The sequence below is a fragment of the Lithobates pipiens genome, unplaced genomic scaffold (genome assembly GCF_037356315.1).
Source record: "Lithobates pipiens isolate NorthernLeopardFrog02 unplaced genomic scaffold, aLitPip1_a1.2 Scaffold_19, whole genome shotgun sequence".
Taxonomy (NCBI): Eukaryota; Metazoa; Chordata; class Amphibia; order Anura; family Ranidae; genus Lithobates; species Lithobates pipiens.
Window position 1 is genome coordinate 108758521 of NW_027507764.1, and position 23251 is coordinate 108781771.

At 42.9% G+C, this 23251-nt stretch overlaps 1 protein-coding gene across 3 annotated transcripts in view; it reads left to right on the forward strand.

The window, feature by feature from the left end:
* LMBR1 (limb development membrane protein 1) overlaps positions 1-23251 on the forward strand; it is a 251676-nt gene that overhangs the window by 74317 nt on the left and 154108 nt on the right. For all 3 annotated transcript variants that reach the window (XM_077491150.1, XM_077491148.1, XM_077491149.1), the window contains exon 5: positions 11286-11389. In XM_077491150.1, coding sequence (XP_077347276.1) covers positions 11286-11389 — 104 coding nt within the window. The remainder of the gene's footprint in view (positions 1-11285; positions 11390-23251) is intronic.

Here is a 23251-nt window from a genome sequence, read left to right on the forward strand (position 1 = left end):
TGCCCATCCGTGTGCCCCTTAGCATAAAATGTGCCCATTAATGTTGCTCTTAAAATAAAATATGCCCATCAGAGCAAATAGCACGCTGATGGGCACATTTTATGTTAAGGGACACTCTGATGGGCACATTTTATGTTAAGGGTCACTCTGGCCATATTTTATTTTAAGAGCAACACTAAGGGGAACGCAGATGGGCATATTTTGTTGTGCCCATCGGAGTGCCCCATAACATAAAATGTGCCCATCAGCATGCAAGCTTATTTTATGTAAAGGATCACGCTGATGGGCATATTTTATGTTAAGGAGCACTCTGATGGGCACAACAAAATATGCCCATCAGTGTTGCTCTTAAAATAAAATATGCCCATCAGACCAGTGCCAGTAAATTAACCCCTTTGTGCTGCATAAATGGCACCAGTGTCAGTGTTACACTGTTGCCACTAATGCCGCACAAAGGGGTTAATTAACTGGCACTGGTCGCTAATATATCAGAAACCAGTGGCAATACATTAGCCCCCTCATGCTGCATTTTACAAATTGGGTGTGAGTGAACTCTGTTTCTATTGCATTAAACCTAATTGAATTTGTATTGTTTTAAGTATATTCTTGCTTTGAAATGACATTGATTCTTTATTAAAAACGGGGGGGGGGGGGGCGCGGACGGATACCAGGCACCACAAACCCCCACACCAGTTAGTGGCGAGGCCACGGAACAGTTCTGTCTTCACTTAAGTGACGTTTTTTTCCATATTCAGGGATCCAAGGCTCGCTATGTTTGGGATGGCTGAGCAGGGAGGGGGGTACAGGGTTTTTCAGGCACTTCCAATTTTTTTCTCTTTTTGGCCAGATTTTTGAACACTTTCTGATTTTGCACTTTGGTTTTTCATATGCATTTGTGCTGCTCTAACTTGAATTGCGCATTATGCCTGTTATTGTAAGTCTCTGGTTGTGTATATACCCCGAACGGCATGGCATGCAATGGTGCGCCTGTGCCACTAGCCCTCGGGATATATACCTTATACTGATTACTGTGCCATGGCTAGAACCCTAAAAATAATTTCCTGGAACACTAGAGGACTGAACTTGCCTTAGAAGAGCTCCCTAGTGTTCCTCAGTCCTTTAAAAGCAGCGTTCCCATGTTATTTGCCTCCAGGAAACCCATTTGGTTGATTCTAAAACAAGTTCCCTCAGGTGGCCCTGGCTGTCTCAAACTTTTCATGATACGGCTTACTCCAGAGGGGTCTCAGTTTTGCTGGCTAAATCTCTACATGCAGAGGTTGTGCAGATAAAAACAGACCCAGAAGGTAGATATGTAGTACTCATGATTCAGATTGCCTCAGTAACGTTTACCTTGGTAACAGTTAATGTACCCCCCCCCCCCCATTCTCTGCAGATGTGTTGGTGAAACTGTTGCTTATGCTATTGTCTAGGCCTCCAGGGCCACTGGTGTATATATAGGCGACTTTAAGACTTTAATGCAGTAATGAGACCAGCCATGGACCGTCTGGGGGGTGGGGGCAGATTCTATCACTCCTTAACTGAGTGGGCCCAGGTACATGGACTTACCGAGATATGGAGGTGGAAAAATCCGGATGAGTACCAATTTTCCTGCCATTCGGACTCTTTACGCACCTGGATAGACCTGCCATTTGGCACACGGATACTCTCCCGGTGGTATCTGCCATAGCTTACTTACCTAGGAGAGTGTCAGACCATGCGGTGGATCTCCTTCTCCTCCCAGGAAATGGCCCGAGTGTATGGCGCCTGAACTCCTACTGGTTGGAGGATGAGATATTATAGTGAACTACTGGACTGAAAATACTGGTACAGTGGACTCGCTTACTGAATAGGAGGCCTTTAAGTCCACGTTGCGGGGTACCTTTATGTCTATCACTGGCGTTATACGTAAAAATACCCAACAACATCCTGTGGAACTGGAGGCTGAAATGGCCTCCACAGAAACTACCTATACCTCTGATCCCAGTTTAACTAACAGACACTTGGTTACAGTGCCGCAGAAAATATGAGCTCTGTTTTATTAAATCTTACACAAAAACTCATGCTACGTGCCACACAGAAATCATTTGAGCACGGTAACGAGGCTGCCATCTCTTAGCTTATCTGACCAGACCTGAAAGCACCCCCATCTCAATCCCCAGAATTATAGAGACATCATGGAGACATTTCTGGTCTTTTATAAAAACTTGTACTCATCAAGCGCAAAATACACAGATTCCCAACTAAGTGGCTACCTGGACCAAATATCACTCCCCTCCCTCTCAGAAGAAGATAGTACAGATTTAGAGGCATCTCTCTCTGTTGAAGAAATCTCACTGGCCGTTTTGCAACTGCCAGCACATAAGACACCAGGGGTTGATGGCTTCCCTGTGTAAAAGCAAAGAAAATAAGCACAATAAAATGACCCCTATTAGTTATAAAAGCAGCTGAACACCAAGGGTCAACAATCAAATCCCTGTGACAAAAAGTAAAAAACAGTGCAGCGCTAATGAATAAAAATTAATAAAATCTAAAATGTACATATAACATGTATGCAGAACAATCCGTTATGGTCTTCAGTGATGAAATGACAACACATGCAAAGTGACTTTGTCATAAACAAGAACCTCCACCAATGGTAAGAGTGCCTGCTCACCTTGCAGTGTGGACCCTTTTCTTTATAGAGGGTCAAACATGCATTCCAGCTCAGGGTATAAATCAGCTGGAAAATCCAAGATATTCCCTCCTTATGATCAGTGTATATCAACAATCAGAATTCCCATAATGCAGAATCAGTGGGAGCCCTGAGTGTGTCACTAGCCACATCGCCTGCCACCAGATGTCATCAGGTGTCCCCAGTGGAGTCCGTCCTTACATCAGGTGCCTGAAGCCTGTGTCCCATCAAATGCAGCCTTCTCTGTACAGTGGGTTTTGCAAAAGTTTTGCATCTAGTTTGTAGGCTCTATAACGTCCACTTAGACGGATTTTAAAGTGATTGTATAAGCACTTTTTACATTTTTATCTACAGGTATGCCTATAATAAAGCTTACCTGTAGGTAAAATGAATATCTCCTAAACCTGTATGGTTTAGGAGATATTTACTTTGCATGCTGCCGCTGACGTCTGCATGCACTGTGAATGCCCGGCTGAAGGTCCGGCAGATGACTCCCACGCGCGTGACGTCATTGTGGCTTCGGCCACTCACAGTGCCAGAGTTCGTGAACCCGGAAGACACACTGAGGGTCAAATGTCAGCTCTCTCAGCATGGACAGGCCTGTGATACGGGGACCTCGTTCTAAGGTAATTATTTCATAATGAGCTAGTATGCAGTGCATACTAGCTCATAATGCCTTGGCCTTACAGGTTTTTTTTTTTTTTTTTTTTTATGTAGTTTTTTTTGAGTATACAACCACTTTAATATACACTTATTGGGATTTTCTTTTATCAAAAATATGTAGCAGAATACAATATATATATTTATATTATAAATTATGTATTATTTTTTTTTTTCCTTCAAAATTTTCTTTTTTCCGTTTATATTGCAGAAAAAAAACCCAAAGGTGATCAAATACCACTAACTGAAAGCTCTATTTGTGTGAAAATGATACGGCATTGCATGACTGCACAGCTAACAGTAAACTAGTGCCATATAGCAAAAAATTTCATGGTCACAAAGGAGTTAAAATCTTCCAGAGCTGAAGTGGTTAAAGCAGAGTTCCAGCCTAGGTGAAAAGAAATTAAGTCAGCAGCTACAAATACTGTAGCTGCTGACTTTTAATATAAGGACACTTACCTGTCCAGGGAGCCCGTCCATTGGCTTCGGGTGCAGGCGTGGGCATCCAAAGGGAAACAGGAAGTGAAACCTTGTGGCTTCACAACCTGTTTCCTACTGTGCATGTGCGAGTCACGTTGCGCTTTCTGAATGGGGACGCTGTCTTTCGAGACCTGTGCGTCTCCTAGAAGGCAGCGAGGAGGGGCCAGAAGTATCGTAGATTGCTGCACAACGGCATGGCGATTATACGTGGAAGTTGGAGCGGATACCCGGTTTTGACAGGTACCTGCTCCTCCCCAAAAGGTGCCAAATGTGGCAGCGGAGGGTGCGAACAAGCAGAGCTTCCACTTTTTTGTGGAACTCCACTTTAAGGCATCTATCCTCATTTTCATTCTGTTTTGTTTTATGTGTGTGTGCCTGTGTGGGTGCCTGTGTGTGTGCCTGTGTGTGTGTTGCCAATCCAGTTGGACTGCTTTTTGGACATCTAATTCAGATCAGAAGAACTACTGACACTGTTCCTAAATAATAAAGAAGCTATACAAAAAACAAAAAAAACATATTTTTGTATTTTCCATACAATATATTTTTTGAAGTTCAACCCCAGCAAATGTGAAAACTCTTGTTTCTATCAAGCACTGAAAAAAGCGTGTTTACTTACCCGGTCCTCCACGTCCCCAGCATACGGCCCTCCCTCATTCTCCAGCAGTGGACTGTTCTCAGCACTCACGTGTCTGGTGCAGGGCCATGGGCCGTGCATTGGTTACGATTTATTTTCAAGATCGTTACACATGTCGATTTTCAGAGGGAGAACGAGGCTGATATTGGGATGCTGGAAGTGCGAAGGGTCATACTTGGCTGACCACAGGCTTTTTTTTTTTTTTTTTTTTTTTTTTGCCAGTGTCTGAATCATCATAAAGGCAGCAGTATAACCCAATCCTATCAAAATAAATCATAATTTTGTGTCCCTTTTTATCAAACCGATTTTTTTTTTTTTTGGTCTGGTTACTATGGGCAGTAACCTTTAAAGTGACAGAGTCATTTGCCAGCACAGGAGCTTTAAAAAATAAACAGTGGGTTCTGTTCAGAGACACGTTTTGCAAAGTGACTTTCAGCAAAGCACACTTCGGATTAATCACCCAAGAAATCTGTTGTCTCTGATCTTTGGCTTTAAATCTTGGATGACATCCAGGCAGAAGCCTAAAATATTAAATATTTTCATTAGGGGCCGCCAATGATTCTATTTCTGGATCCAATCTCATGCTAGGGACACACATTTATGAATGCTGTGACAAAGGCGTGTTCGAAAATCCCCTACAGAACATGAAATAAAATTGATAAGTTAGCTTGACAAGATTATGGAGAAAAAAACTGGACCTAAAGTGTTAGGCTGCATTCACACCTGAGCGTAGCATTTTCAAGCGTTTTTTGCGGCGTTTTTTACCGCGATTTGCGGCGAATTTGTGCAGGGCAAAAGGTCACCAATGTTAAAAGAAGAAAAACGCCCACATCAGCCCGATTCGCGTGACAAAAAAGGGTCCGGAACTTGTTTGAGCTTCAGGCGACTTGGAGTGGAGATGTGAACCATCTCCATTGAGAATAATGGATTTTTTCCCCTCCAGCGTTTTTTAGCTTCAGGCGTCAAGCTACAAAACGCTCAGGTGTGAATGGGGTCTTAAAAAAAAAAAAAGAAAAAAAAATGAAAATGTCAGTGTTGGCCTTTAAAACGAATCATATTCAAGTTAAAGCGGGGTTCCACCCTAAAGTGGAACTTCCACTCATCAGGACCCCCCCCCCCCCCCTCCGGTGTCACATTTGGCACCTTTCAGGGGGGTGGGGGGTGCAGATACCTGTCTGAGACAGGTATTTACACCCACTTCCAGGCATAGACTCCCACGGGAGTCTATGCTGTTTCCTGTCCTGCCGTGCTGTCTGCTGGGACACACACAGGTCCCAGAGACAGCGCAGACCATTCCCATTGCGCTGCGCGACTCGCGCATGTGCAGTAGGGTACCGGGAAGTGAAGCCGCAATGCTTCACTTCCTGATTCCCTCACCGAGAATGGTGGCGGCAGGAGCCGAGAGCCGAGCGATCGATCGGTCTTGGCTGCCAACATCGCTGGACCCTGGGACAGGTGAGTGTCCATTTATTAAATGTCAGCAGCTGTAGTATATATAGCTGCTGGCTTTTAATAGTTTTTTTGTAGGTGGAATCCCTCTTTAAGTGAACTTTTCTTTTCTTTAGAAAATGTAAATGTGGCTAAGAGCAGACAAAGCAAGATGCTTACTGTAACTTTTATTAGCCAGAGCCTCTTTGGGAGCCTCTCAAAAAGCTAGGTTCACACCTATGTGTGTGGCTGCGGGTGCGGGAATCTCATCCACCCACAGTGAAAATGCGCTGCTGTGAGAAAAGCCGCAGGGGTGCCATTCATTCTGAATGCCACCCCCATGCATGTAATATCTCAGCGCGTGTGCAGGAACCACAGGGAAATCATAGTCAAAATGACAATGCAATTACCCTGCAGTCTGCGTTTTGAAAAAAATTAATACACCCTTTCTCATTCGTTCATTGACGGACACAGCTGCATTAAATCTTGACCGTAGGGTTATTACGCCACCTTCAGGAGAGGACTAGGCAGAACATGTAAAAAACAACAGAACTGTACAGTTGCGCCCAGGGGCGGTCCCACTGGCTATAACCCCTCAACCTGCTTCCTGCAGCTCAGTTTTTTTCTGCCTAGTGAATGAGACGGACCTAGGCTCTGTATGGGCAGCCGTGCCCCTGCAAATGCGGCCCGCAAAAAAGGCACCGATGTGAATACATTTGCTTTAACTGTGTTATTTTATAAAAGCCCTGAAAACAGCCATCTGACTGTCCAGTGAGAGTGCTACTTTACTGCAATGTTAATGATTTGCCATTTAGTCAAAGCCAGGGCAAGTTTGGCCCCAGTAATAAAGTGAAACTAAATCAGAGAGGCACACAAGCTTTTCTGGCTATTGTGATTCCTGACCTAGGCAGGCCATTTTAAACATTTAACTATGAGCGCAGGTTTACTATGAAGTGAAAATAAGCATGTGATTGGCATAGACCTGGGTTGTTTTATGAATAACATATTAGTAACTCGTGGGTAACTCATAAGCTTGTACCACACTGTAGATACTGGGCCTCGTTAATAACAAGATTTTTATTTTTTTAGTCCTGTGTCTTTCTCTGAACTGGTACTCTGCTCTTTGCTAAGTGCTGCACTAAGGCATGAACTAGCATGTGAAGATTCTGAATTCCTGTTTTAAGTTTCAGTCATATAGTGGGGGGGGGGGGGGGGGAGCATTTGATCTCCTGCTGATTTTGTACATTTGCCCACTGACTAAGATCAGTCTATAAGTTTAATGGTAGGTTTATTTTAACAGTGAGAGACAGAAACAACCAAAAATATCAAGAAAAACGCATTTCAAAAAAGTTATAAATTCATTTGCATTTTAATGAGTGAAATAAGTATTTGATCCCCTATCAATCAGCAAGATTTCTGGCTCCTAGATGTCTTCTATACAGGTAACGAGCTGAGATTAGGAGCATTCTCTTAGGCCGTGTACACACGCGCGGACTGTTCGCCCAACTTTGTCCGTCCAACAGTTTCGGCAAACAGTCCGCTCAAACTTAGCATGGACGGACATGGCCACACACGACGGACGAACAGTTTGCTGAAACCGTGCGCGATGACGTGAACGGCACGTATGACGGGACGAAAAATACGACGTCCTATACACTGCATTATAACTTTTGGCATGAAAATCCTTTCTGAGCATGCGCGCAACTTTGTTTGACGAACAAGCCTACACACGAGCGGACTGTTCGCTGAAACAAGGTTTCAGCGGACAGTTTTACGGAATTTCCGAAAAACCTTGTCCGTCAAACTGTCCGCTGAAACTGTCCGCTGAAAGCCCACACACGAGCGGACTGTCCGCCCAAACACTGTTCAGCGGACAAAGTTGGGCGAACAGTCCGCCCGTGTGTACGCGGCCTTAGTGTCGGTTCACACTGAGGCAGCACCACTTACAGCGCCACTGCCTCAGGCGACCTGGACATGACTGCCACGGCCACTTGCAAAACGACTTCTCTATAGAAGTCAATGCAAGTCGCCTCAAGTCACCCCCAAAGTCTTACAGGAACCTTTTGTCGCTCCGATTAGAATGGTTCCATTGTACAGAACGGGACGTGACTTGCCAGACGGCTATTCATTACCTGTATAAAAGACACCTGTCCATAGAAGCAATCAGTCACATTGCAATCTCTCCACCAAGACCAAAGAGCTGTCCAAGGATGTCGGGGACAAAATTGTAGACCTACACAAGGCTGAAATGGGCTACAAGACCATCATCAAGCAGCTTGTTGAAAGGGTGGCAACAGTTGATGCGATTATTCACAAATGGAAGAAACTCAAAATAACTGTCAGTCTTCCTCGGTCTGGGGCTCCATGCAAGGTCTCACCTTGTGGATTTTCAATGATCATGAGAACGGTAAGCAATCAGCCCAGAACTACACGGAAGAATATTGTCAATGATCCCAAGGCAGCTGGGACCATAGTCACCAAGAAAACAATTGGTAACACACTACCCCCTGAAGGACTGAAATTCTGCAGGGCCTGCAAGTTCCCCCTGCTCAAGAAAGCACATGTAGAGGCCCATCTGAAGTTTGCTAATGAACATCTGAATGATTCAGAGGAGAAGTGGGCTGTGGTCGGATGAGACCAAAATCGAGCTCTTGGGCATCAACTCAACTCGCCGTGTTTGGAGGAGGAATGGTGCCTATGACCCCAAGAACACCTCCCCACCGTCAAACATGGAGGTGGAAACATTATGCTTTGGGGGTGTTTTTCTGCTAAGGGGCCAGGGCATTGAAAATGAATCATGGATGGGTATTCCAGCATGACAATGACCAAAAACACACAAACAAAGCAGTGGCTCAAGAAGAAGCACATTAAGGTCCTGGAGTGGCCTAGCCAGCCTTCAGACCTTAATCCCATAGAAAATATGTGGAGGGAGCTAAAGGTTCGAGTTACCAAACGTCGGCCTCGAAACCTTAATGACTTGGAGAGGATCTGCAGAGAGGAGTGGGACAAAATCCCTCCTGAGATGTGTGCAAATCTGATGGCCAACTACAAGAAATGTCCGACCTCTGTGATTGCCAACAAGGGTTTTGCTTCCAAGTACTAAGTCATGTTTTGCGAAGGGGTCAAATACTTATGAATTCATTTGCATTTTAAATGAGCGAAATAACTTTTTTTAAAATGCATTTTTCTGGATTTTCATTAACGGTTATTCTGTCTCTCACGGTTAAAATAAAATAAACCTACCATTTAAAATTTCTAGGCTGATCATTTCTTTGTCATTGGGCAAACATACAAAATCAGCAGGGGATCAAATCGTTTTTTCCCCTCGCTGTATATATGGAAGATCACCTTATGACTATGGCTTCTAGAGATCTCTCACATTGTAATTAAGTACGTGTTTGTTTCAGCTGCTCTACAGAGTTCATGCTGTACACAGGCCTGGATAAACCCTGATGGTGTGTCAGACAAATGAAGCTGTACATGTTCTTGGCTCCTCATACGTGGAATGACTCATTGAAAGATATGTGCTTTTCCTCAGCCATAGTTTTATATACTGTGGGTGAGATGTACTAAAACTGGTGCATTGTAACCAATCAGCTTCTAACTACCGTATACCCTGGTCAGTTAAGCTTTGCCAATAAGCCTTGGTTCACATTGATGCTACTTTGAAATCCTGCTACTTTACGGGAAGTTACAGGATTTCAAAGGAGCAGGTCAATGCGATTTTCATGTGCTACTTGGCTGACATCAGTTGCCACTTCATGCACAGTTGTCTATGCAAGTCGCACCTGAAATCACAAAAAATAGTGCAGGGACCTTTTTTCAAATCGGTGCGGCACTGCAAAGTTGGAGTCGCACCGATTTGAACGGCTGTTCCATTGCCGACAATAGGGTGCGATTTGTCATGTTCTTTGACAAGTCTTGTGAACAGTGAACTGTGGCTAAAACCTAGAAGCTAATTGATGAATGTACACAGCTGGGCCAGATTCTGTCTGCACCGATTTTAGTAAATCTCCCCCAGTATGTTTTACATAAGAGTACTTTTGCTTTAAAGCTGAACTCCAGGCATAATATATTCCTTAATAGCCAACAAGGTAACAAATCCACTTTGTGTGGACCAAATGCTTTTGCAAGCCTAGTTATTACCTTGTAAAAGTACCAGTGACATCATAGCCTGTACAAAGAGCAGAGCTATGTGAGGGACTCTGCATGCTCACCCACTAAAGACTGCCTTCAGGAAACTACAGGAGGGGGAAGATACAAGACCAATCACCCTGTAGAAGGAGATAGAGCAGCAATGATCGGTCTTTATTACAGCAAGCTCCTGCACAGTCAGTTTCATGCTGGATTACTGCACAGATTTGGAAGAAATACACAAAGCACACCAAGATGAAAGTAGGAATACACATGCAATATTTGCTTACAACAAAGTTCAGCTTTATCCACTTCAGCCCCAGAAGGTTTTACCCCCTTCATGACCAGGCCATTTTTTGCGATCTGGCACTGCGTTATTTTACCTGACAATTGCGCAGTCGTGTGACACTGTACCCAAACAAAATTTCTGTCCTTTTTCTTCCCCACAAGTAGAGCCTTCTTTTAGTGGCATTTGGTGACCTCTGCGGTTTTTATTTTTTGTGCTATAAACAAAAAAAATATATTTTTTTACTTTCTGCTATGAAACATACCCAATAAAAAAAAAATGGAAAAATAAAATTCTTCATCAACTTAGGCCAATTTGTATGCTACTACATATTGTCGCATCTACAAACTATGGAATATTTTTATGGCATTTTTATTTATTTAACATTTTTATTAGTAATTGTGGTGATCAGAGATTTTTAGCGGGACTGCAAAGTTGCGGCTGACAAATCGGACAACTAACTGACACTTGACACATTTTTGGGGAACCAGTGATTTTATTATGGTGATCAGTCCTAAAAATATGCATGGTTTCTGTGCTGACGACGCTGGCAGGGAAGGGGTTAACAACAGATAAAAGGGTTAAGTGTGTCCCTAGGGGGTGCCTTTCTAACTATGTGGGGGGTGGACTCACTGGATGAACAGAGAGATCCGTGTTCCTGCTTAGTAGAAACATAAGATCTCTCAGATCTCCATGTTCCTCCCTGACAGGATGACAATCTGCCTTCTTTACATCGGCAGACCGTCGTCCTGTCTCTCCGGGGAGCGATCGCGGGTGGCGTCTGCCGGATCCGCTGATTGCCTCCCCCTCTGACCAATGAGCGGACATGCGCCCCTGCTGGCTACAAAATAACGTACAGGTATGTAGTTTCACGCAATAGTGCCGCAGTATATTTACTACGGCCAGTTGGCAAGTGGTTAAATAAACTGTTTTGTATACTTGATTTTTTTATTTTTTTTTATTGTTAATAACGGTATTATTTGAAATTGCAGGTCTCTGGAATCTCGTTTCCCTTTTCTCCAATCTGTGTCTTTTTGTGCTGATGCCATTTGCTTTCTTCTTTCTTGAATCTGAAGGCTTCGCTGGACTGAAAAAGGTATCTTTTTTTTTTTTTTTTTTTTTTTTTTTTTTCTTCTTACTGTATCTTCATAAAGCACATTTATATATAAAAAAAAAGGTTAAAAAGCAAGTTTTAGTTTATTTACTAAGGCCCTTTTCACACTGGGGCGGGAGCAGCGTCGTTTTAGCAGCAGTATGCGGATGCTAGCGGGGCGGTTTTAACCCCTGCTAGCGGCCGAAAAAGGGTTAAAACCACCCGGGTTAAAACCACACGGTGAAAAGGTGCTGCCCCATTGATTTCAATGGGTAGGAGCGGTGAATACACCACTCCAAAGATGCGGCTAGCAGGACCTTTTCACCGTCCTGCTAGCGCACTGCTCCAGTGTGAAAGCCCTCCGGCTTTCACACTGGAGTGAAAGGGGCCGGATTTTTTCAGGCGCTACACAGTCGCCTGAAAAAACGCCCCAGTGTAAAAGAGGCCTAAGTAAGGTATACTTTTATTTCAAGCAAAATACTTTTATATACACTGCATTTCACATTACCAGTGTAACAAAGTGACTTTCCAACATTTCCATTTTTTCAGAAAAAAAACAGGGAAAATGTTTATTTTTTCCGCCATGGCTTCAACATTTTTGGAAATTTTACACATTTAATCCTAAGAGGATTGTTTTTTTTTTTTTTTTTTATCTGCTCTTCTGAGAAAAGCCTAGCATTTTGCTATCTACCTTTTTTTATTTATTTTTTTATTTTATTTAATTAAGGTTCCTGCTACATTGCTGCTGTGCTGTTCTCCCTATACAGCTATCTGGACTGGCCTTTTCGAAGCTGGTCTTTGGCATGCCGTACCTGGACCCTACTTGACTGGATGGGGCTTTTAGGCACCATTTTTAGGCTTTTCAGATGTGTGTCTACTGGTAAAAGTTAACAGCATAGTGCTTTCTGGGTCCAGAGCTGTGAAGTGCTTTACTTTCTGAAGCAGACCAAGCATTTGGAGGAGCTTTGTTACTGCTGGGTGCCTTTTTAAGCTTCCCGCTTTCCATTGGCCTTGCTATAGAAGGAGAAAATGCAGAGGGATTGAGCACTAATATGATATCCTCTAGGTCAGTGGTTCTCAACCTGGGGGCTGAATGCGGATATGCCAGGGGTCGCCGAATTCCGGCCGGGCTGTTCCAGGAGCCCGCGCCACTCTCTCAGCCTTTTCGTGGCCACCCAGCCGGGCTGTCCCTGGAGTCTTTAGCTGCACAGCTCGGCTGGTCCTGGTGCCTGCGGGTGCCCATTCAGTTCATGGCATGGCTGGGGGGAGACTGTTGAATGGTGAGGAACTTGAAGTGGGAGGGGATGAAAGAGACCCCATGTCCTGATTTTGGCAAAGGTGTCACTGCTGCGAGACACCACGGAGCCGGAGACACAGTGAGTAACACGGCCTCTGATTATAGTTGCCATTAAAAGTCCCCACTACAGTTCTCAGATCAGCAGATGACCTTGATCAAGAGCACCTAAGTTGGCTGATTAGAAATCCCCCCAGCATTGCCACTGATTCCCCCCCCCCCCCCCCGACCAGCACTGCCACTCATCCCCCGACCAGCACAGCCACTCATCCCATACAAGACATTAGGAGAGAGAGTGATAAAAGGGAAAGAGAGGAGAACAGAGAGAGTGCTACATCCAAATTTTATTGAAGGGGTCACTGCACTAGATGGTTGAGAACCACTGCTCTAGGTGAAGTGTCCTGCTCACGCTCTGCACTCTCTTCTCTACCGGCGGGGGCTGGCTGAACTGGAGAGAGAAAGAGAGGATGCTGATGGGGAGGAGGGAGGGGGGGAGAGAGGAGAGCAGGCAGCCTATCACAAAGGGAGGCACTGTGCTGTGTAATCTGCTTTCAAGGACCAGAATTTTTTTTTTTTTTAAACTTAATTTATTTTTATTTTTTTGTGTTAACTCAATCCTTAAAAGCGTTTATCACCCTTTCCTGTCAAGGCACACTACTAGATTATTAGAAACTAGCAATTTTTGGCATCAAGCAACTATTTCCCAGATTTGCAAGGTTACCACCTGGTCTTCAGTTCTTGTGTTTTACCAAGTTGAAGTTTCAGCCTTATCAGAAGCCAGGTTTAGGCATACGGTACTTCAGGAAGCATTCTGGCAGTCCCCAGTTCTCTGTTTTCTTAGGCCTGTTAGTGATTTGTTTACCATGTTGGCCACCCATCCGCTGGACTGTTGTGTACCCCTCAATGGATGAGAAAGAAAAATTATTTTTTGTATTCTCTTTAAAATATTTTGCTAGGAGTCCATTGAGGAACACTGGTGCCACACTCTGTTTTTATGATCATGCTCTCAGTACTGCTTTGCTACAGATCTCAGGCATGCAGGTAGTAGGAGTGATTATCCTGGGCTGGCCTACAGGTGTGCTTTTTTTTTTTTTTTTTTTTGTCAGATGAGACCAAAATTGAGCTCCTTGGCATCAACTCAAATATAAAATATAAAAGCAAAGGAGAAGGCCTTCAAAAAATACAAGGCTGAGGGATCATCATCAGCATTCAGACTTTACAAAGAATGCAACAAGATATGTAAGGTTGCAATTAGGGCAGCTAAGATAGAACTTGAAAGACACAGCGGAGGAAAGCAAAAAAAAAATCCTAAGAAATCCATTAAATATATAAACAGTAAAAAAGGAGGACAGACCATATTGGCCCCATAAAGAATGAGGATTGACATCTCATTACAAAGGATGGGGAGATGGCGAAGGTATTGAATTTCTTCTTCTCCTCTTCACAAGGGAATCGGGTGTTTTCAGTAGCCAAAACTGCAGTGTATGTCCTCATGACACATCACAGGAAGCACCCTCATGGCTAACAGAGGACAGAATTAGAAATATACTTGGCAAACTTAACGTTAATCATCGGCTTACACCCGAGGGTACTTGGGGAACTCAGTCAAGCCAGACCATTGTTCCTAATTTTTACTGACAGTCTGCTGACTGGAATGGTACCAGCTGGTTGGAGAAAAGCCAATGTAGCACCAATATTTAAAAAAAGGGCCACAATACATCCCTGGGAATTATAGACCAGTTTGCCTAACATCCAATAATATGCAAGCTCTTGGAGGGGATAATAAGGGACTATATACTCAATTTTAGTAATGAAAACTGTTTAATTAGCAGTAATCGGCATGGATTCATGAATAATCGTTCTTTCCAAACCAATCTATCAACCTTCTAAGAGGAGGTGAGTTGCCATATACCGTAGATAAAGGAAGGCCCGTAGACATGGTGTATCTGGATTTTGCAAAAGCATTTGACACAGTTCCCTATAAATGTTTACTGTACAAAGTAAGGTCCATGGGCATGGACCGTAGGGTGAGTACATGGATTGAAAACTATCTACAAGGGTGAGTTCAGAGGGTCGTGATAAGTGGGGAATACTCGAAATGGTCAGGGGTTGGAAGTGGGGTCCCCCAGGGTTCTGTGCTTGGACCAATCCTGTTTCATTTGTTTACAAAAGACCTAGAGCAGGGATATGCAATTAGCGGACCTCCAGCAGTTTCAAAACTACAAGTCCCATCATGCCTCTGCCTCTGGGTGTCATGCTTGTGGCTGTCAGTGTCTTGCTATGCCTCATGGGATTTGTAGTTCTGCAACAGCTGGAGGTCCGCTAATTGCATATCCCTGACCTAGAGGATGGGTTAAACAGCTCAATCTCTGTATTTGCGGATGACACTAAGCTATGCAGAGCAATAACTTTGCAGGATGTGTAAACCTTGCAAGAAGATCTGAACACATTAATGGGGTGGGCAACTACATGGCAAATTAGGTTTAATGTAGAAAAATTTAAAATAAAGCATTTGGGTGGCAAAAATACGAATGCAATCTACTCACTAGGGGGTGAACCTCTAGGATGGAAAAGGACCTGGGGGCCCTAGTAGATAATAGGCTCATCAATGGCATGCAGTGCCAAGCTGCTGCTAACAAAGCAAACAGAATATTGGGATGCATTAAAAAGAGGATTAACGCCAGGGATAAAACGATAATTCTCCCGCTCTACAAGACTCTGGTCCGACTTCACCTGGATTAATCTGTCCAGTTCTGGCACCAGTCCTCAGGAAGGATGTACTGGAAATGGAGCAAAGAAGGGCAACAAAGCTGATAAAGGGTCTGGAGGATATTAATTTTGAAGAAAGGTTGCGCGCACTGAACTTATTCTCTCTGGAGAAGAGGCGCTTGAGAGAAGATATTTCAATTTACAAATACCATACTGGTAACCTCACAATAGAGAGGAAACTTTTTTGCGGAAGGGATTTTAATAAGACACGTGGCCACTCACTAAAATGAGAAGAGGTTTAACCTTAAGCTGCGTAGAGGGTTCTTTACTGTAAGAGAGGTGTAATTCACTTCCACAGTGGTTTAATTGGGGCATTGATAGTCTTTTGAAACTATTATATAAGCACCTGAATGACAGCAAGATACTGGGATATACACTGTAATACTGACATATAATCACACACACATAGGTTGGACTTGACGGACTTGCGTCTTTTTTCAAGCGCACCTATTATGTAACTCAACTCGCCATGTTTGGAGGAGGAAGAATGCTGCCTATGACCTCAAAAACACCATCCCCACTGTCAAACATGGAGGTGTAAGCATTATATTTTGGAGACGTTTTTCTGCTTAGGAGACAGGACAACTTCACCTCGTAAATAGGGACGATGGACAGGGCCATGTACTGTCAAATCTTCGGTGAGTACCTCCTTCACTCAGCCAGGGCATTGAAAATGGCGTGTGGATGGGTATTCCAGCATGACAATGACCCAAAAAACATGGCCAGGGCAACAAAGGAGTGGCTCAAGAAGAAGCACGTTAAGGTCCTGGAGTGGCCTAGCCAGTCTCCAGACCTTAATCCCATAGAAAATATGTGGAGGGTTCGAGTTACCAAACATCAGCCTCAACCTTAATGACTTGGAGAGGATCGGCAAAAATTAGTGGGACAAAATCCCTCCTGAGATATGTGCAAACCTGGTGGCCAACTACAAGAAACGTCTGACCTCTGTGATTGTCAACAAGGGTTTTGCCACCAAGTACTAAGTCATGTTTTGTGAAGGGGGTCAAATACTTTAATTTTTTTTCTTGTTTTATTTCAAAAAAATATTTTTTCGTTTGAGGAAAATACACTTTGGTAGAGATATTTGGACAGCACAGTCCTCATTTAGAGGCATTAGGGGATAGCGCCACTCCTACCCTCCCCCTTTTTCTTTGCATGCTTTATTCCACCCAAAAGGGTGGAAATAAATGGTAGAGGCAGCTTTTAACCCCATAGCATAAATACAGTTCTAACCTCCACTATCCGTAGCGCAGTCTCACTTCTCTTTTCATTGATCTTTTTTTTGGTCAGTTGGCAAATGTACAAATTCAGCAGGGCTCAAATACTTTTTTCCCTTACTGTACATACCAGTAAGTGTTCTGCTATTTTTGAGGAGGGATTCCAGAGAAATATTACAATTTAAAAAATAGTTCTTGGGAACAATAAACATTTGTAAATTAATTTCATATTATATCAAATACCTCCACCTTAAATATGATTTTTAGGCAAATGGCTAAATTCACAGGTGAAGTGGCAACCAGCATGTTTAAAAAAAAAAAAAGACCTTTCTTGTCAGACCAACCTGTTGTTCCATGGTGAAGTAAGTGAAAAATGGTGGAAGTTCAGTGCATATGGTTTATCTAGATTTTGCTAAAGCATTTGATACTGGACCTCATATAACCCATAAAATAAGGTCCGTTGGAGTTGATGAAATTGTATGTACGTGGATAGGAAACTGGTTAGATGAATGGCTGCAGACAGTAGTGATGAATGACTCATTCTCTAAATGGTCTAAAGTTGGGAGTGGTGTGCCCAGGGTTCTGTTTTGGGGCCAATTCTGTTCTATTTGTTTATTAACAACAGAGAAGTTGGAATCAGGAGCTCAATTTCGGTGTATGTTGATGATGACCAAATTATGCAAGGAAATAACTTTATCACAGGATGTAGCATCATTACAGGAAGTCAAAGTAGGGGGTTGGGTAGCTATAGGGCAGATGAGGTACAGCATTGGGAAACGCACTTGGGTGCCAAATACACATGACACGTTAGGAGGGGCTTCCGTTCGAGAATCCGTGATCGCAAAGGATCTGGGGGTGCTTGTAGATCAGATTTGGCAATAACATGCAATGCCACTTGCAGCTAACAAAGCTAGAAAAATACACTTGTGCATTAAACAGGCTATATGTTCAAGAGGTAAATCAATATGTTTACCCATTTATAACAACCTGGTTTAGCCTCATCTTGTATATGAACTTCAGTTTTGGTTACCAAGTCTTAGGAACGACTTTGATGAATTATAGTTCAGCAAAGGGCAACAAAGTTATAAAAGTGTTATAGAGAACCTAAGCTGTGAGGACTGATTGGATAGATTAGTTATTCGCTCTGGACAGTCTAGTTCCTAAAGAGGACACACCGAAAAAAAAAAAAGTCCCATAGCTCTCTCTTCCTCCATAGCTCTATTATCAGCCTGAGAAGTTCTCACATGTTCTCTAGGACGGAAGATAGAAGTGTGTGCCGGGGGAGGTTGCTATAAGTAGATTAGCAGTCCCCTTGCTGTCTAAGAGCAGAGCTATGTACATTACTTCCTTTCTTTGCCTATGAGGAGAGGGGGGGTGTGCCTTTCCTCCAATCAGCTGTCTTGGCTGTATGCCAATAATCCACCCCCAGTGCTAACCAGGAAGAGAAAAACTTTAACATGATCTGCACTTTCTAAAGGATATATACAGCTGAAGACAGCAGATATACATGTAAGACTTATGTAGGGAGATTTGTTTCATCCCTGTGTCATCTGAGGCTGTTCACTTCACTGGGTATATGTAAGGGTTTACATCCACTTTAATACATCCAAGAAAGTACTCCAGACACAGTGATTAACAATATGCAAAAATTACAAACACTCCGAGAACGCAGTTAAGTTTCCAAGTATTATACTTAACCACTTCCCGACCGGCGCGCGATGATGAACGTCGGCAGAATGGCACAGACAGGCATATGGCGTACAGGTTCGTCCCTTTAAGAATGCCGCCGTGCCATTGCATGCGCACCGGTTGGGACCCCCGTGAGTCTGGTCTCGGGTCCCGTGGACTCGATCGCCGTGGGGATACCCGCGATTGTCTCCCGGGGAGATGCGAAAGTAAACAGCATCTCCCCATTCTGCCTAGCAACAAGTGACACTGATCTCTGCTCCCTGTGACTGGAGCAGAGATCAGTGTTCACTAACACACAGCCATGCCCCCCACAGTTAGTAACACGCCCCTAGAACACACTTAACCCCATACACTGCCACCCCCTGTTTAACTCCTTCACTGCCAGTGTCATTTTCACAGGAATTGGTGCATTTGTGTAGCACTGATTGCTGTATAAATGACTGGTCCCAAAAAATTGTCAAAAATGTCCGATGTCTCTGCCATAATGTCGCAGTCAGAATACAAATCGCTGATCACCACCATTACTAGTAAAAAAAAAAAAAAAATTTATAAAAATGCCATAAAACTATCCCCTATTTTGTAAACGCTATAAATTTTGCGCAAACCAATCAATAATCTCTTATTGCGGATTTTTTTAAAATCAAAAATATGTTGAAGAATACGTATCAGCCTAAACTGAGGAAAAAAAATGTTTTTTTATATATTTTTGGGGGATATTTATTATAGCAAAAAGTAAAAAATAATGCGTTTTTTCAAAATCGTTGCTATTTTTTGTTTATAGCGCAAAAAATAAAAACCGCTGGGGTGATCAAATACTACCAAAAGAAAGCTCAATTTGTGGGAAAAGAAGGACATCAATTTTGTTTGGGAGCCACGTCGCACGACCACGCAATTGTCAGTTAAAGTGACACAGTGCAGAATCGCAAAAAGTGGTCTGGTCTTAAGCCAGCAAAATGGTTCAGTCTGAAAGTGGTTAAATGCAGCCCCATCAGGGGCCAATCAAACAAAGATGATACTGGCTATTTTCTATAAGGTCTGCAGGTTTGCAAACTGCTCATTTCCATATGAAATCTAGCTCTTGAGCAGTCATTTTGATTAAAATAATAGATGTGATAATTAATTTATTTAGTAATTTTTTTTTTTTTTTTTTAAGCAGTTGTTTTCTAACCACTTTTTCAACTGCAGCCTTACATCTTGGTGAAATCCCTACCAGTTTATTGCACTACTAGTATATTAAAGCAGTAAATTAGTGGTTTTTCTACACAATGCTTTACTGAGTCATCTTTCTCTGACCTCTGTTGTAAACATTTAATTTCTAACCAACCTGCCCCTTCTCCCGAGGCACCTATAATAACCTCTTAACTAATGCACTTGATTATGAGTATTGGAATTGTGCCATATGACTGTACATAGAACACAGACCACTCTGCTTAGTTTCTAATTAAATGTGTGTATTAATGTAACTGGACATTTAGGCCTTAAGGGGCTGTCTATGGGCTTTTAAATGTCTGAAGTGGATTTTTTTTCCAGCTTGCAATGGCTGCTTTTTATAGCCTCTATCACCTCTTTCTCCTATTGCTCTTTACAGTAACTATGAACCTTAGGAAGTAGTTGTAAAATGTAGGAATTATATTAGAAAATGTGGTGAGTATCAGATATTGTTACAGTATATGACTTTCATTTCAAAAGCCAGGTAACGGGAACCTTCATCGCTTTTTTTTTTTTTTCAGATAACTTTTTCACACTCTGCACAATACTTATGTCTTCAATACAGCTGACCCCTTTCAGTTGTTTCCAGTTTTCCTAAATGTGGCTGAGCATCACATGCCTTTTTTGTTTTTAGATTATCTGGCACATCACTGATCAATAAATAACTTTTTTAACCAAAAGTGGTAAATTGTATTAATTCATAATTAATTTTCCCAGTCCTTTATTAATACTAAAACATTTGGAGTGAATTTTTTTTTAACTTATCAGAAGTGCCCTGTTGCATCACCTCCCAGGAGTTAGTGGGCAGGACTGTGTGAAAAAATGAAAGTTAATTCTAGACTGGAAATTACGCGATTTAAGGCTTATCTTGGTTGCCATTACAACAGGGCAGGCACTTTCGACGCCGCCCGTTCTGATGGCAACCTGAGACGTTTCCTGTGCCACTAGGTGTCCTTACTGCGCATGCGCGAGAATGGGCGGTGCATGTTGGTTATACAACAGCACCGTATCCCGGAAGTTTATGCTTGTGGGCTTCTCCTGCCTGAGTAGCATGAATTTAAGGTAACTTTTTAAATAAAATATTAAGAAAAGCGCCAATATTTGTGAGAATAACCAATGCTAAATATACATAATATGATAGTAAGAGATTAAAAAAAAATAATTTATGTGGTTGGAACTTCACTTTAAGTGAAGAAAAGTAAATGATCAAGAACAGAGATGGTGACCCTTGGCACCCCAGATGTTTTGAAACTACATTTTCCATGATGCTTATCAGAGGTGAATTGACCCAGTAGGAGATGTATTAAAGAGTATCGTGTAGTATTTTATTAAAAAATTTGGCATTAAAAACAAAGAATATTTGCACTCACATGGTAGGGTGCCTGGATACCGGCACCAGCGTGTACAGCATGTGTGGGAATAGATAATGGCTTCTCCATGTCTGCCCGAAGCCAGCATGAGCTCCAAGCCTCGTTCCAAGCTTCGTTCCTGAAGATGCCATCTTGGTAAAATGTACAATGAAGCGTGGTTTTCGTCACTTCTGTGTCCTGTGTGTCATCACTTCTGGGCTACAAACGGGAACGAGGCTTGGAGCACACGCCAGCTTCGGGCAGGCTTGAAGAAGCCATTATCTATTCCCACACATGCTGTACGCACATTTTCCAGGCACCCTACTATGTTAGTGCAACTATTCTTTGTTTTTAATACCATACTTTTAAATAAAATACTACGCGATGATACTCTTTAACCACTTGGGACCCGCGCTATAGCCGAATGACGGCTACAGCGCGGATCTCCTTTTCCGGGACTACGTCTATTGACGTAGTCCCGTGCACGAGCGGCCTGCACGCCCCCTGAGGGGCGCGCGCGGCGCGCTCTGTGATCGGCGAGTCTAGGAGACTCGCCTGATCACCGATCAGAGCAAGGGGTCGATCCCGACCCCTTATCACGTGATCAGCTGTCAGCCAATGACAGCTGATCATGTGATATAACGGAGTCGGTAATCGGCTTTTATTCCTCCTCGTGCTGACAGCGCGAGGAGAAAAAAAAAGCCGATCACCAGCGGCCGTGATCGGGACATCAGTCCCGATCACGGCCAGCCCTGCCAGTGCCCACCTGCCCCCTGCCAGTGCCCACCTGCCCCCTCATCAATAAAGATGATAAAAAATAAGTGCCCCCGTCAGTGCCACCCAGCAGTGCCCACAGTGCCACCCAGCAGTGCCCACAATCTGCCTCAACAAAGGTGCTGCACCCCAGTGCCACATATCCGTGCCTATCAGTGTCATCTACCAGTGCCCAGCAGTGCCACCTATCAGAGCCACCTATCAGTGCCCATCAGTCCCATCTATCAGTGGTACCTATCAGTGCCCCATCCGTGCCACCCATCTGTGCCGCCTTATCTGTGCCCATCGGTGCCGCCTTATCTGTGCCTATTAGTGCCGCCTTAACTATGCCTATCAGTGCCCACCAGTGCAGCCTATCAGTGCCCACCAATGCAGCCTATCAGTGCCCACCAGTGCAGCCTATCAGTGCCGCCTCATCAGCGCACTTCAATGAAGGAGAAAAATGACCTGTTTGCAAAATTTTATAACAAACTATTAAACATGATTTTTTATTTTTTTATTTTTTGCATCTTTTTTTGTTTGTTTAGCAAAAAATAAAACTCCCAGCTGTAATTAAATACCACCAAAAGAAAGCTCTATTTGTGGGAAAAAAATGATAAAAATTTAATTTGGGTACAGTGTTGTATGCCCGCGCAATTGTCATTCAAAGTGCATCAGCGCTGAAAGCTGAAAATTGGTCTGGGACTGAGGGGGGTTTAAGTGCCCAGTAAGCAAGTGGTTAATATGCCTCCTACTGGGTCACTTCACTTCTGATGGGCAATCTTTTGGAGGAACACACTGGGGATCAAGATTAGGAGAATATCAGCCTAGGTGGGCAAACGGCACATTTTGACCTACCAGTAAAAAGGGGTCAGATATTTCTGGCGAGTTTACATTCACACTTTTGGGCACAAGATTTTGATGTTGAAGAAATCTTGGTGTTGGGATTTTGTCACTTATGGACTTTTATTTATTCAATTATTATACTTCAATCACTTTTTAATGTATTTTTATCATAATTTATGGTCATAAGTTAGCACCTACTTTTTTGTTGTTTTTTTTCTGTCAGTTTCATGTATTTCCATTTAAAGGGGCAGCAATTTCACATACAATATTTAAAGTTAACTATTCAGAGGCACCATACACTGGAAAATATTTTTGGTCCAAGATGTTTTAATAACTACTGTAACAAAAACTAAAAAATGGCTAGATATACACTATTAATTATGTTCACAGTTCATAGAGAACTGATAGAACACAGCAAAATAATGAATGTACAGTGGGAAAATGTGCTGTCTTGAGAAAAAGGTGTATATAAAAGCCACATTCATACCTGAGCGTATCGGAAAGTCACTCATTTTTACCACAATTGTGTACAGGTCAAAAGGTCACCAATCTAAAAAGCAGGAAAATGCCTATAATTTGGCCAAAAAGAAGCTCATGTACTTTTTTGAGCTTCTGGCGACAGACCGCTCAAATGTGAACAGGGGACATTTAAATGAATGGGATTTTGCTTCTTGGGCGTTTTTGAACTTTTGAGATGAGCGTTTTATGAGCTGAAAATGCTCAGGTGTGAATGCAGCTA